Genomic DNA, 12,536 nt, shown 5'->3' on the forward strand with positions numbered 1-12,536 from the left:
GCCAACTGGTCTAAATCCAAGATCAGCTGCTGTGCCTGTCAGTAAAGGAGGCAAGGAATGGGCCAGGGTTATTTTCCCCCATTATTAAGTTATTTTAAATATCATTGTTAAGTTTTACATGCACATGTATTTTACAGTTAAAAAAAAAAAAGCATAGATACTAAGAAGTTCCACAGCTCATAGAAAGTTTGAAAAACAAACTTGGTAGAAGTGGGGGAATCATCATGGTATCTCTCACTGTCCAAAGAGAACTTCAGTGATCAGTTTGGTGTAATTCCTTTTAGCATAGTTGCCAGGTATTTAAATTTTGCATATCTATTACCTGTGCAAGTGTACTGTGCTGTATATGTTCCATGCTATTACACACTCATGATAAAAACTCTTAATGATAGCATATTTCATAAAATGAAGTACCAAAGTTTATCAGCCTTTCCATTATTGTTAGTTGTATATGTTCCACTTATATTGTCTCCAGTGTAAGAGTTCCTCAGTATTTTTGAACTCATAAATCATATTTTGAATTCATAAAGCATATGATTGAATATGTTCAAAATAATAATTTCAGACTTATTTCTGTAGCGTATGGTCCCAGAAGTTAAATCACTGGGTCATCACATAAGAACATCTTTGAGATTTTAAATATACTACAAAAGTATATTTTGGAAGTGTTATATATCACTGACTACAATAAACAAGCCCTTTCTACAGTAATTCAATGTCAGAATTGAAAAGTGGAAGCCAGCTAGTGGAGAGATGCCAAGACCCAGTAGAAGAGCATGACTTCACTAGCATCTGCTCTTGTTCCACAGTATCTAACATGTTTGACCACATCAAGATCCCAGACAGATAAACTTGCCTTTGATGTAGGTCTACGGGAAAATGCCACAGGTAAGTCAATATTACCAGATCTCCTGCTCACTGGGGTCTTGTGCTAAGGGCTTAAGGGTACTGAATATGTTCCTCATTTTGGCTGCCAAACCATCCAGCTGGTGGGGTCAAGAAATAGGTTTGATAAAATTTAGGTGAATAAGAAGGAAACAATGTGTGATAGGGACATAGGAACTAAGAATGAAGGAAAGCATAATGCCTTCACCATAGTCCTATACCTGGGAGACACTGGCTTTTTTGTGTGTTTTGAGTTCAGTCAAAAATATTGACAGGAGGTGGATCCTGAGAGAGATGGTGACCAGGATGATGCAACTTCTCCCTGGAAACCAGAAATGAAGAACAGAGGATCAGTATAACTATACATACTCAGTTATAGTATCAAAGAAGGGTCTGGCTTGCTGTGGGTTATTGCATAAACCAAGGGAGCTGTAGTTAGAAGTTGAAAGGAGGCATACTTCATCTCAATGAAGAAAACCATGTTGCAGTAGCTGCAGTTATCCTAATAGCTGGCCTTGGGGTGTAGGGTGCTCTCTGTGGCTGGAAACATTCATAGGTAATCTGACCATCCATCAAGGGCAAGTGTATGGAATTTCTGCTCCATTTACAGGTTGGCCTATAAGTCAGGATTCTTGGTTGCAAATGGCAGAAACTAATTCAGGTTCACTTAAGCAGTATGAGAGTTTACTGGGTGAAGGATGGGTAGAACCTGCTCTAAAGTAGAAAACCCAGACTTTGGAAAATGGACAGGAAAAAAGAGAGGCCAGAGAAAACATCCTAGGTCACACTATAGGATGATTCTAATTTGAACACAATCTTTATTATCATGACATTTTCCCCAAATAAGGGAAATTCCTTTGTTGGGTAGTCAAAGGACAAAAGTCCAGGTTGTTCCAACACTCTGTCAGTTCTTAAGGGGATGATTCAAATTGTCTGATTTTACAGAGGAGCTAGAGTAAAAAAAAAAAAAAAAAAAACCAAAGACAAAAACAAAACACAAGAGATTAAACCCTGGGCACCTGCCATCTCTGCATTATGCATGGGGATGTCTGAGAATTCCTGAGGAGAACCCTCTGCCTCTCCTCTTCTCATTTTTGGACAAAGCCGGAGAGTGGGTTTGCCTCCACCCATTAAGTTTTTTGCCTTAAAATAAGATTATATGTGCATTGGCTTTGAGGTTGATATGCTTTCAGCTTAAGTGTTATTCTTAAAATATAATTTCCTCTAAGGTGTTGACAACCTTGGCTGACAATTTACAAAATGTGTGAAGTCTCACACTCACCATTGTGAGCTGGCCTTGAGATGTAAACCAGGGGTCTGTCTTAGAGCACATAACCAGGAAAATCCCATATGTTCATTCTTTTTACATTGGTAAAATGATTTTAGACTTTTTAAGAGTCGGGGGAAAAAAAAAACTGTTCACTGGATTTTCTGTGATCCAGTCATTCATTTCAAATTGCCCTGTAGAACTGAAACTTGCCGGTGATCAGATTCATTCATATCACCTGTTCTGTTAGAGTCTTCTTCTTGAAACATCCACCATCATCCAGAAAATTTCCTTTGTCTCTCTTCTAGATTCCATGTTTCCCAGATCTCATGTTTGTTTGTTTTTTACCCCCCTCATTGGTTTACCACATCACTTTGGTGGAACCCCATTATCTAGTAGCTTTTACAGAAAAGATCAAAGGGAGGTAAATTGTCATCTAAAAGTTCCTTAATTCCAGCTTCACAAGTAATTCATGGTATTCTACATTGGAAATATATTTTGTCCACTGCATCATGAAGGCTTTCTTCATTTTCTTCTAGCTTATGGCTGGCTATTGAGACATCTACATTCAGATTCCCGATCTTTTATGTAAGGCATACTTATATTTTCTCAGAACTACAGGTCTTCTCTTTTGCCCTTCTGTCTGAAATTCCACAGTGATACATCTGGGCATGGATCCTATTTGTTCCAAGGCTCATGAGAATGGACCCTGGTGTGGGTCTCTCTCCACTGTGCTAGGGAATCTGTGGGCCTTTTCAATCTGAATTCTTGTCTTCTAGCTTTGGCAAATGTTTAATACTATCTCTTTGTTAATTCCTAACTTTGTTTTCTCTGCTCATGTTTTCTGGAAATCCTCTAGATTGGTTTTCTATTTTTCTCTTCACTCGTATTTCTAATCTGTTTCTCTTCGTTCTTTGGGGAGATTTTTTTCAACTTTATCCTATAACCCTTTTGTTTCTTTCTTTCTCTTTCAGGATTGAAGACTTTTTATCCAAAGTGATCATTCATGGGTATTTTCATTGCTGCTTTATGAATGTAACTTTTTCTTATCTCTCTGCAATGATAAATTATATGACTTTTTAAAAGTTTTCTTCGGCTCTTCATAATCTTTGCTTTCTTCAAGTCTCTTTCCCCACTGTTTTGTTCTTGCCGTTTATGTTAGTGCTGTGGCTTGGATATCAGGTGATCCTTGGTCTTCCTTCATTTTTAAATCAAGTCAGTAAAAGTTATCTTGGGTAGTTTGGCTCCCCTAAAGAGGAATCCTTATATGTGAGGGAGGAGGAGATTTAACATCCCAGCTAGTATATGAGGCATAGAGGCAGAAGGAAAGGAGCTGGGGTTTTACTTACAAGGACATAAAATTTTAATGATTCTCTATTTTTTGCAGTACTTTTCACTTCCTTGTTTGACAGTCGTTGGTATTACAAAACCAGAACTTTTATGGTTGGTCATTCCACAGATGTAACTCCTAATCTTTTGTAGGGTAGAGGAGAAGGAGTCATCTAGCCATGAAGGGTACAGGAAAGGATGCCAGGAGATAAAATTTCCTTAATAGCTTTTAGTCAATTCTGTTTTCAACCTCATCTTCTGCTGCTACCTTTATAGTAACTTACCTCCAATTCCAGAGACTTCCTGTGAAACATGCAGCAGGGATCGCCTTATTTCTTGAGAACTTCTCCTCCATTTTCTTACTTTCATAAAGACTTGGGTTTTAGCTTTCTGTTCACTGAAAGCATCTATCTGCTTTCCTTTTTCCAAATTGTTCATTTCTCTTCTCTGCTATCAACTTTCCACCTGCTGTCCTAGTCTTTGTAGATTTAGGCCTTTTGAAAATCTGATTTTTTTTTTTAGTAGAATTACTTATGGTTTTTTTAAATATTTTATTTATTTATTTGACAGAGATCACAACTAGGCAGAGAGGCAGGCAGAGAGAGAGGAAGGGAAGCAGGCTCTTCGTTGAGCAGAGAGCCCGATGCGGGGCTTGATCCCAGGACCCTGGGATCATGACCTGAGCCAAAGGCAGAGGCTTTAACCTACTGAGCCACCCAGGCACCCCAGAATTATTTATGTTTTAATAGAATTTCTTGGAGAGTGTGGCAAAAATAAAAGTGTGTAAGTTGTCAGTAGACCAGCGAAGTCAATTAAAGATTTGTAAATGCCTTTGAAGAATGAATTTTTCTCTATGTCTTAAAAATATTCAAAGGCTTCTATAGTTTCTGACCTCCAATACTCTCTCCCAAACACTGTCTTTCTGTTGCCAGAAAGGACAAAAGTGATGGACGTAGTCAAGTGGATATGGGGCTAAATAGAGACTGAGGTCTGGAGTGTGCGTATGCGTGCGCCTGCGCACTGGAGGGATTGTTACCAGGAGAGGGAGAATGAGGGACAGAATTAGGGACACTGATTTCCATGAAGCAATGACTAACTCAAGGAGCATTTGTGTAGGAGAAGCCTGTTGGTGGACCATACATCCGGCATCCAAACAGAGATCTGAGGGAGAGAAAGTTCGAATTGGTGATGACCTCATTCTCGTCAGCGTGTCCTCTGAAAGATACCTTGTAAGTACCTCCTAGGAGGCATCTTTTCGCTTTCACATTTTTCCTTTAGGACCTCATGATTGAGGCGAACTGTGCCACAGTAGGTTGGGTAGGATAAGAATCCTTTGCACAGTATAGGGGAGAGGTAGGTGGTTCAGTTCTCTCCCCTGCTCCATTATCATGGGGCCTGGAATTTAACTGTTAGTTGTCCTTTCAGATGAAGGTACTGTGCCCAGCAACTCTGCTAAAATGCTCCAGGCCCTTCCTGAGAAAACCACTTCTACATTAGCTTCCGCTACTCTGAATTTCCCACACAGTTTAGCTCTTGTTCGGCAAAGAACAAGCCAGAAAGAACAGGATACAGGGAAATAAACTGATATGGGAGAAATGGAGAATTTAAAATGTTTCGGCCAATGGCATGTCACAGGGCTTGAGAGATGCAGGTAAGATCTTTGCATCTTGGGATGGGGTACTGGGCTTCACTGACAGCAAGCTCTCAGGTGTCTGAATATCAGAGAAGTGTCAAAAGTTTTTAAGCGTCTCAGCACCAATCCTGTGGGCAATTTATTACGCCTAGACCAAATGCCGAAGTCATTTTTGCTATTTGTGAATTCCCTTCTAACAGGATGAAACATTTTATGACTTTCTGTTGAATCAGGGATCCAGCTGAGGGGAAGGAGTCAACAGTCGTCTGCCACCTCTGTGGCTGGAAACTTCTTCCCTGAATAGTGTCCCACTTTGAAGCTGCTTCTAGAATGGGCGGAGCAGTCTGCCAAGGGCGGTGTAGAAAGAGCTTGATGACAGGGAGACTCTTATTCAATCCTTGAGATTCTAGGTTGAGCTCCTTCTGTCAGGACTGGCCTGGTGATTTAACGAATGTCTCATTTCTGTTTCTGCTGCAGCATCTCTCAGTGTCAAACGGGAACGTACAAGTGGACGCCTCTTTTATGCAGACACTCTGGAATGTACATCCTACGTGCTCAGGAAGTAGCGTTGAAGAAGGTGGGCTTTTTCGTATGCATTCAGCCCTCAGCCGTCCAGTCTGTCTTGAGCTGTATATATTCACATTTGCTGCTGCTTCCCGGCTCCTGCTTCATGTCTTGCTATGCAGCCAGCATGATTCTAGTTCCCCTGAATCTCATTCCCTGACGTGGGTATGGATTATTTTCTGTCTTGCTTTCTGATGACAGGGGCGTTCCTGACAATACCTTTTAATCCTTCAGAGCCCATTTTTAGGGTACTGTAGGCATGCAGGATTTGGATATGCATTCTCCCTCCCCCACTGACTTTTCCTTTATATTTACGATTACGAGTTAGAAATGTATAAGCCTCGGCAACTTCGGTCTTAGAATGAGATTATTTTCCAAGAAGGTGATGCTGGTACTCTTTCTCCCCAAAGCATCTCTCCATACAGGTGGAAGAAAGACTTTATGATATAAGTGTGTCTGGCCATTTGTTTTTACTTGTATTTATGGAGAGCCATTGAACAGTAATCAGTTTTCTCAGTAGTTTATTTTTCCCGTGAAAGTAAAAGCATCAAAGTTGGTTCAACATACCCTAATTCTTGGAGCCAGGCAAAGTCAATGCACCTTTCAAGTTAGAAAATAAAGATGCGGGACTTACCGTACTCATGGGTAATGTTGCAGCTGAAAAGAGTAATCGAATGCCAGTGACGGCTATAGGTTATCATCTTACATTATAGCACTTTACAGCAAGGTCAGCATGTTTAAAAAGTTACTCCTACCACAGTTTCAACCAGATTTTTGATCTTGAGCCCAGTAGTTTCAAACTGGAAATGCCCTTCTGTGATAAGATGTTTGAAAATAGAGGGAAAAATGAGGGCATCAAGGTGTTGCCTTAGTTTCAGAAGACATCAGAACAAAGCTGAATTGTCACAAAATGACAGACTTTTTAACTCTGTCAGCAACGTGTGGAAGGCTTTAAAAAGGCAGGTGGTGTTTTGCCCTCTTCTGTTACAGCAGAACTAACCCACCACCTTGAGTCTGTTATCATTCCCTTTCTGTCAGGAATCAAGAAGCTCTGGGTTTTAGTCTTCCCCGGGGAGGTTTGGACTTGCTCTTCCCCCATGTTAAATTTTTCATTTTCACAGTAGGAATAAAATGATCCCCCAGTCCCAACAGACGACTTGTGGAGATTAATTAAGAAGTGTTTGCAAATCACGTCAAAAAGGTCCTTATCGATGTGTTGAGTGTCCTTGTAATTCAGCCTGGATAGCTCATCTCTTGAGTCGTCTGCCCAGGCAGAAAATGCCCTCTCAGCATCCCCTCATGAGAGCCCACTTCAGCCCTGAGAGCATAAGTGAGCCTCATAATGACCCTTTTTCCCTGGATATTGCCCAGCTAGAGTTCAGTTAGGAAGGGCTGTGATACACCAGCACTTGGCAGTTTTCTCTCCATGATTAGAATATTGATTGGAAGAGCCTGAGGACTGCAAATGATGGATCCAAGTGGGGTATGACCTCGCCATCATGAGATGACAGAGTTTAATCAAGAGCAGGATTGGGGAAGGTTTTAATTTTTCTAAATAAATTGGCTGTTAAGAATTCCCCTACAGTATATCATGAATGATTTTAATGCAAAGAAAGGTATACAACTGGAACTGTCAGTACAGTAAAGTAAAGGAAAATTGGGAAATGATTTCTGACTATTTGAGAGGAGCTTAAGAAGAATTTGCCTCACCTAGTTACAAAAAATAAATAAATAAATAAATAATGGGACTATCACACTGTCCCTGTACAAGATGTAATGATAAACATCCTTTTCTCCTCTGGCATGATTTCATTTCATCATTCTTACTGTTAATTCAATACCCAAGATAGTTTGGTAGCCCCTAAAGTGATTTAATTATGTGACTTTTTTTTTTTTAAAAAGTCCTGATGCAGACATGAGTGTATTAAGTCCATATGTCTCCTAGGAATAGACTAGTCTAGAGAATTTTTTTTTATTCAAAGCGATACAAATCCCATTTCTTTGTACAAGGTAAACCTCAGCCTGGAATCCCTCTCCCAGTGTGTTCTTTGAATTAAGGCTCAGAATTTATTTGAAGACTAATGGGTCATCATGTCCTTGAAGCTCATTGTTTCCCATACATCTCGCAACTCCATGGCTATTGAGATTGCTTATGGTGAAAGTTAAGTGCTTATTGATAGTAGCTCATAGGCTTTGGGATCCTGGAATGATATTTTGCCTCCCCTTGGTGCTGGAGGCTGAGCATCCAGGTTTGATCTGTGTCTGTTAAATGCATTCAAAAGTAGGTTCCCCTAAGACAGCTCTTAGTAACACTTTACTGACCTCCTTCCCAGCACCCTTGTTCTTCACCACGACTGCGGTTTGGTTGGGGTTTTGCCACAAAATATACACATAGAGAATGTAAGCGCTTACCCAGGAATTTAATGCTGGATATATTTTCATCCGAGGCAACTGGAAAATCCTTATCTTCCTCACAGTAGCAATGTCGTTTTCCTTTTAATGATAGAGCTGACACTATTTTCACCCGACATTTTGATGACGAACTTGCTCATCTCTGAAATCCTAACTTTCAATGTTAGAATTGTTTTGACTATCTTGTCTGTTCTTCCTCAGTCCAGAATTCACGGAATCTGACATTTTTCCAAATGCTTCTTTCTTGGTGTTTTCCATAACTGACTCAGACTTGCACAAATTTACCCTTTTTAAACTCCGTGTTGTCATCATTAAATTTCCCATAAGTTCATAGTAGAATATAATTCTCTCACTAGGATACCTACTTGGTGGGCACGTAGTACGTCTCTTCCATGGTCATGATGAGTGTTTGACGATACCATCTACAGACCAGAATGATGCCCAGCACAGGTAAGCCCATAATGTCGTCATCCTCCCCGCTGTCTCCAGTCTCAGGTGCCTCGGCTAAAGAATTTGCATTCGGGCATGACCACAGATGAATTCTGTGAACATTGGTCAGTGGACAGACATGGGATCTAGTTTGTGAGATAGGAATGGCAGTGCACTGGAACTTGCTCACAGGGGTACCTGGAGGCACATGCTGTTCTTAGGCAAGTTGTTCCATAATGCTTCCCAGTACCTTCCTTTTCTTTGATTTCTGCTCTGCATAAGGAGTTTCTGGTAGCATTTATTGTAGCTAGAAGCACCCATTCGGTGACAGAAATCAAGTGAGTCACTCTGGAGAGTTTGTGTACCTAAGATATTCACCCTCAAAGGCAGAAGGGCAGATCTCTCCCCACCTCCCGTGTGTGAGGTCATTTAGGTGGCCTTGGGTGATTTCATTTTGCTTATTACCAACTAGGATTGGAAAAATAGGAGCTGGATGTTGCCAAGGGCAACATTCTGAAGATACTTCCAAGGGAAGTGCTTTCTGTGGTCCTCTGCTTGGCTACTCAATGGGTGCTTTTCAAAAATTCAAAACCAAGAGATGGAAGATACTAATCCAGATCTTAAACTCACACTGAAGGGTCCCTCAGTAGTCTGTCTCACATCAAAAGAATGGAGTATAAAGAGCTTGGCCCCTGTAACTATAGAAATCTGATAAATATTTTTTAAAAATGAAACTGGATCTGCATTAAGCTGAACTTGTAACAGCAATGGGCATGATCTCCCAGAGGTAATATATTCTTTGTTTTTCTGTAATGCCTATGGGAACCTTGCTAGCTACATTTCTTTTACTTCATTAGATACATGGGATCACGTCCTCACAGCTAAAAGAGCATCTAGGTCAGGCTCCTGCCAAAGGTCATATACAGGCTACTTTCAGATGGCAGCCTAGAAACCACGTGGCTAACTCTCCAGCCATGGCTTGTTCCTTAACTGATGAACTAAAAGGACCTTAAGGAGCCGAGCAGTGCACTTGAATATGTTAATGTGTGTCTTAGAAACCATGCATTGGCAGTCTGTATTCCTGTTGTTCTGAGTCTCTTCCTACTTGTTCTGTCCTCTGAATCTCTCTCCATGGAAACCAGATGTGACCTAGTACACATAAAGCACCGACCCATGGCAAGTGCCTAATTATTTCACTCCCTGACTCCGTGACACTGGTCCAGTAAACTGACAGTTTTCTCTGAGGAAGGGCATTAGGCTGATCTTAGAATTAAGGATTCCATACCCTAAATAATGTCATGTGATCCTAGTCAATTGTGATTTTTCCTTTCCTTTTTCTTTGAAACAGTAAAATTATGCAAGAACTCATGTACTGTCTCTTTAATATCATATTATGCATTAAAGGGAAGAGTTGCAGGTAGATAAAGACCTGAAGTTTTATGAATTTTGCAGTTAGCTACATCTAAGATGGAACACATTGAACACACTAGTTCTTTCTTCCCATTCCAATTCTTCTTTGAAGGGCACAAATTTGGAAAAAATGAAATGATAATCCCGTGTATGACCTTTGACCTGCCCTTCCCCATCCTACACACACACATACCTGTCATTAAATTTAGAACCAAAATAGAAACATCCTGGGCAGAAACTCTGCCTGGAGAAACTTGTCATTTGGTTGCATTCCTCTCAAGTACTTGAACAAGAGCCTGAATAAAAGGAAAGACTGTGCAAGTATTTGAAAGGAGGTGCTAGGGAGAGTGAAACGGATGGACAGGAATTCCCCAAATGGGCACCCTGAAGCAGGTATTGCATGCCTTCATTGAAATATGGCAAAAGTGACCTTCCCTTGGTGGAGGGTTCCACAGGATCTGATTTGTCTCTGGGGGGAAATAAATTCACATATGAAAAGCCTTATTCCTTTCATTTATAAGGAAGCATGAAGGGGTTTAGACTTTGTAAGGCAGCACGAAGGGGTGAGTAAGCAGCTGTTCATTATACTGGACCCTGCATTTCTGTATCAGCTGGTCTCTCAATCCCAGGAGGGTGCTATGGCATTGGCTGTCTAGGTGAGGCGAGTGATAAGCCCCCTCATTGTCTTGTGTCTTTAGATAGATCCTCCGAACTGGCCAGGATGGCCAGGAATACTGAAATCTGGGAGAACTCAAAAGAATAGGAAATCAGGAATGCACTAAAAGAGGCCAGCAGCCCTTCAGGCATGCAAGTGATACCACAGGGAGGGAGCTGACTTTCCAGAGGAAATCATTTCTATTCCTTCTAAAGCCTGAAAGCAAGCCAGGTGGAAAAGGCCAACTGTCCCAGGGTGTAAACCTGAAAGAAGCAATCTAGCAGCCTGAGCTCTGGTCCTTGGCTCTGTCTCTGGCTTGTCAAGCCCCCTGGGGTAAGACTCTTAACCTCTTGCAGCCGAGGGTGAGCTGTCAGCCCAGCTTTCAAAGCACCTCAGCTCACCACCCACTCTACTCCTCTCCTTGGGTAATTGTTTTAGAGAATGAGAACAGGTTGTTTCAACCTCTGTAACCTTACAAGATTAAATGGAGCTAGCTGCCCGCATTTCCCGGGTGGGAGGGACAAACCTTCGAGAATTCCTCAGATGTCAGAGGGAGAGAGTTCTCTACTCCTGTGATCTAGGGTGAGCTGTTCCACCCTCTTTACCTGAGAGGCCTTTCCTGTTCTCACTGAGTGGGGAGAAGCAGGGGTGAAAACCTCAGCAAGTCTGCATGACCTGTGAGTTATCATTACTGTTCTAGACCCAGCATGGGGACACTGCGCAGTTAAAGCTCCCGAGCTACACAGGATTTCTTAATATTTACTGCGTGTTTGCTGATCACATGTATGTTTGAAAAAGATTTAGAATGTGTTCTATCATCCCACCACCAGGAGGTAGCCACTATGAAGGCAGTGTTTCATTGTGTTTCTGTGTCATGTGTTTTTCTATGCATGATAGAAACATCTGTATTTAAACAAAGTTTGGATAAATTCATACCACACAGTGTTTTGTACATCTGTGAACATCTTTGTGCACGTCAAAAAAAACGCATTAACTTCTCACAACCATTCTGGGACTTATGTAACTGAATTAGGCTCATTTTACAGATGACAGAACCAAGTACACAGCTGTGAAGGGACCTGACAAGATCACACAGCTCACAGACTCACACTCGAGTCTGCCTGACTGCCAAGCTGGTATTTTCAACCAACTCCTAATTATGGAACTTCTTCAGATAAAAAATAAGAACTTCACATTTTCTCCTCACCTCTATTGATTACCTGTTGTCTCAAAATCTAGATCAAGATTCTTCTGGGGCTTGAGTGATTCAGTTGTGATATATAAAAATCTTCTGTGGTGGGAATTTAAGTTAGTGAAATTGGTCAAATTAAATGCAGTTAAGTGATCAGTCTTGATCTAAGGTCACAAAATTCTCCAAAAGGATCTGGATTCCATATACCAGGTAATCTGGGACCACTCTTCATGAGATACACTCTTCAACAAGATTCATTTGCTTACATAGGTAGGTCTGTCCCTATTGTGTGGAATGAGAAACAGAGTTTACTAATCATCAGGTAAACATCAGGACAACCCAAATCAAGAGCCATTTTACAGAATATCTGACCACAACTCCTCAAAATTGTCAAAGCCATGGAAAACAAAGGAAGTCTAAGAACAGACCAGAGGAGACAAGGGAGACAGGAGAGTTAAATGCATTGTGGTATTCTGGGATTGGATCCTGGAACAGGAAGAAAAATGCTAATGGAAAGTTGCTGAAATCCAAACAAAGCCTTGAGTTTAGCTAGTCGTGACCTAACAATGTTGATTTCTTCATTTTGACAAGTGTGGCATGTACATCATACATATAATGCAAGATCCCATGAGGGGACACCAAGTGAAAGTATGCGATTCTTTGTACTGTCTTTGCAACTTCTTTGTAAACCTAAAATTATTCGAAGATAAATATTTTATTTAAAAGTATATTAAAAAATTAAAAGATTTTCCTTATGCAA

The 12,536-nt window shown here is 40.9% G+C and overlaps 1 protein-coding gene across 1 annotated transcript in view; it reads left to right on the forward strand.

The window, feature by feature from the left end:
- Positions 1-12,536, forward strand: part of RYR3 (ryanodine receptor 3) — a 502,250-nt gene that overhangs the window by 217,269 nt on the left and 272,445 nt on the right. Inside the window, exons 5-8 of the mRNA XM_082736877.1 lie at positions 810-888; positions 4,598-4,710; positions 5,592-5,691; positions 8,447-8,540. Coding sequence (XP_082593003.1) covers positions 810-888; positions 4,598-4,710; positions 5,592-5,691; positions 8,447-8,540 — 386 coding nt within the window. The remainder of the gene's footprint in view (positions 1-809; positions 889-4,597; positions 4,711-5,591; positions 5,692-8,446; positions 8,541-12,536) is intronic.

Source organism: Mustela nivalis (assembly GCF_964662115.1).
Source record: "Mustela nivalis genome assembly, chromosome: 6".
NCBI classification, from domain to species: domain Eukaryota; kingdom Metazoa; phylum Chordata; class Mammalia; order Carnivora; family Mustelidae; genus Mustela; species Mustela nivalis.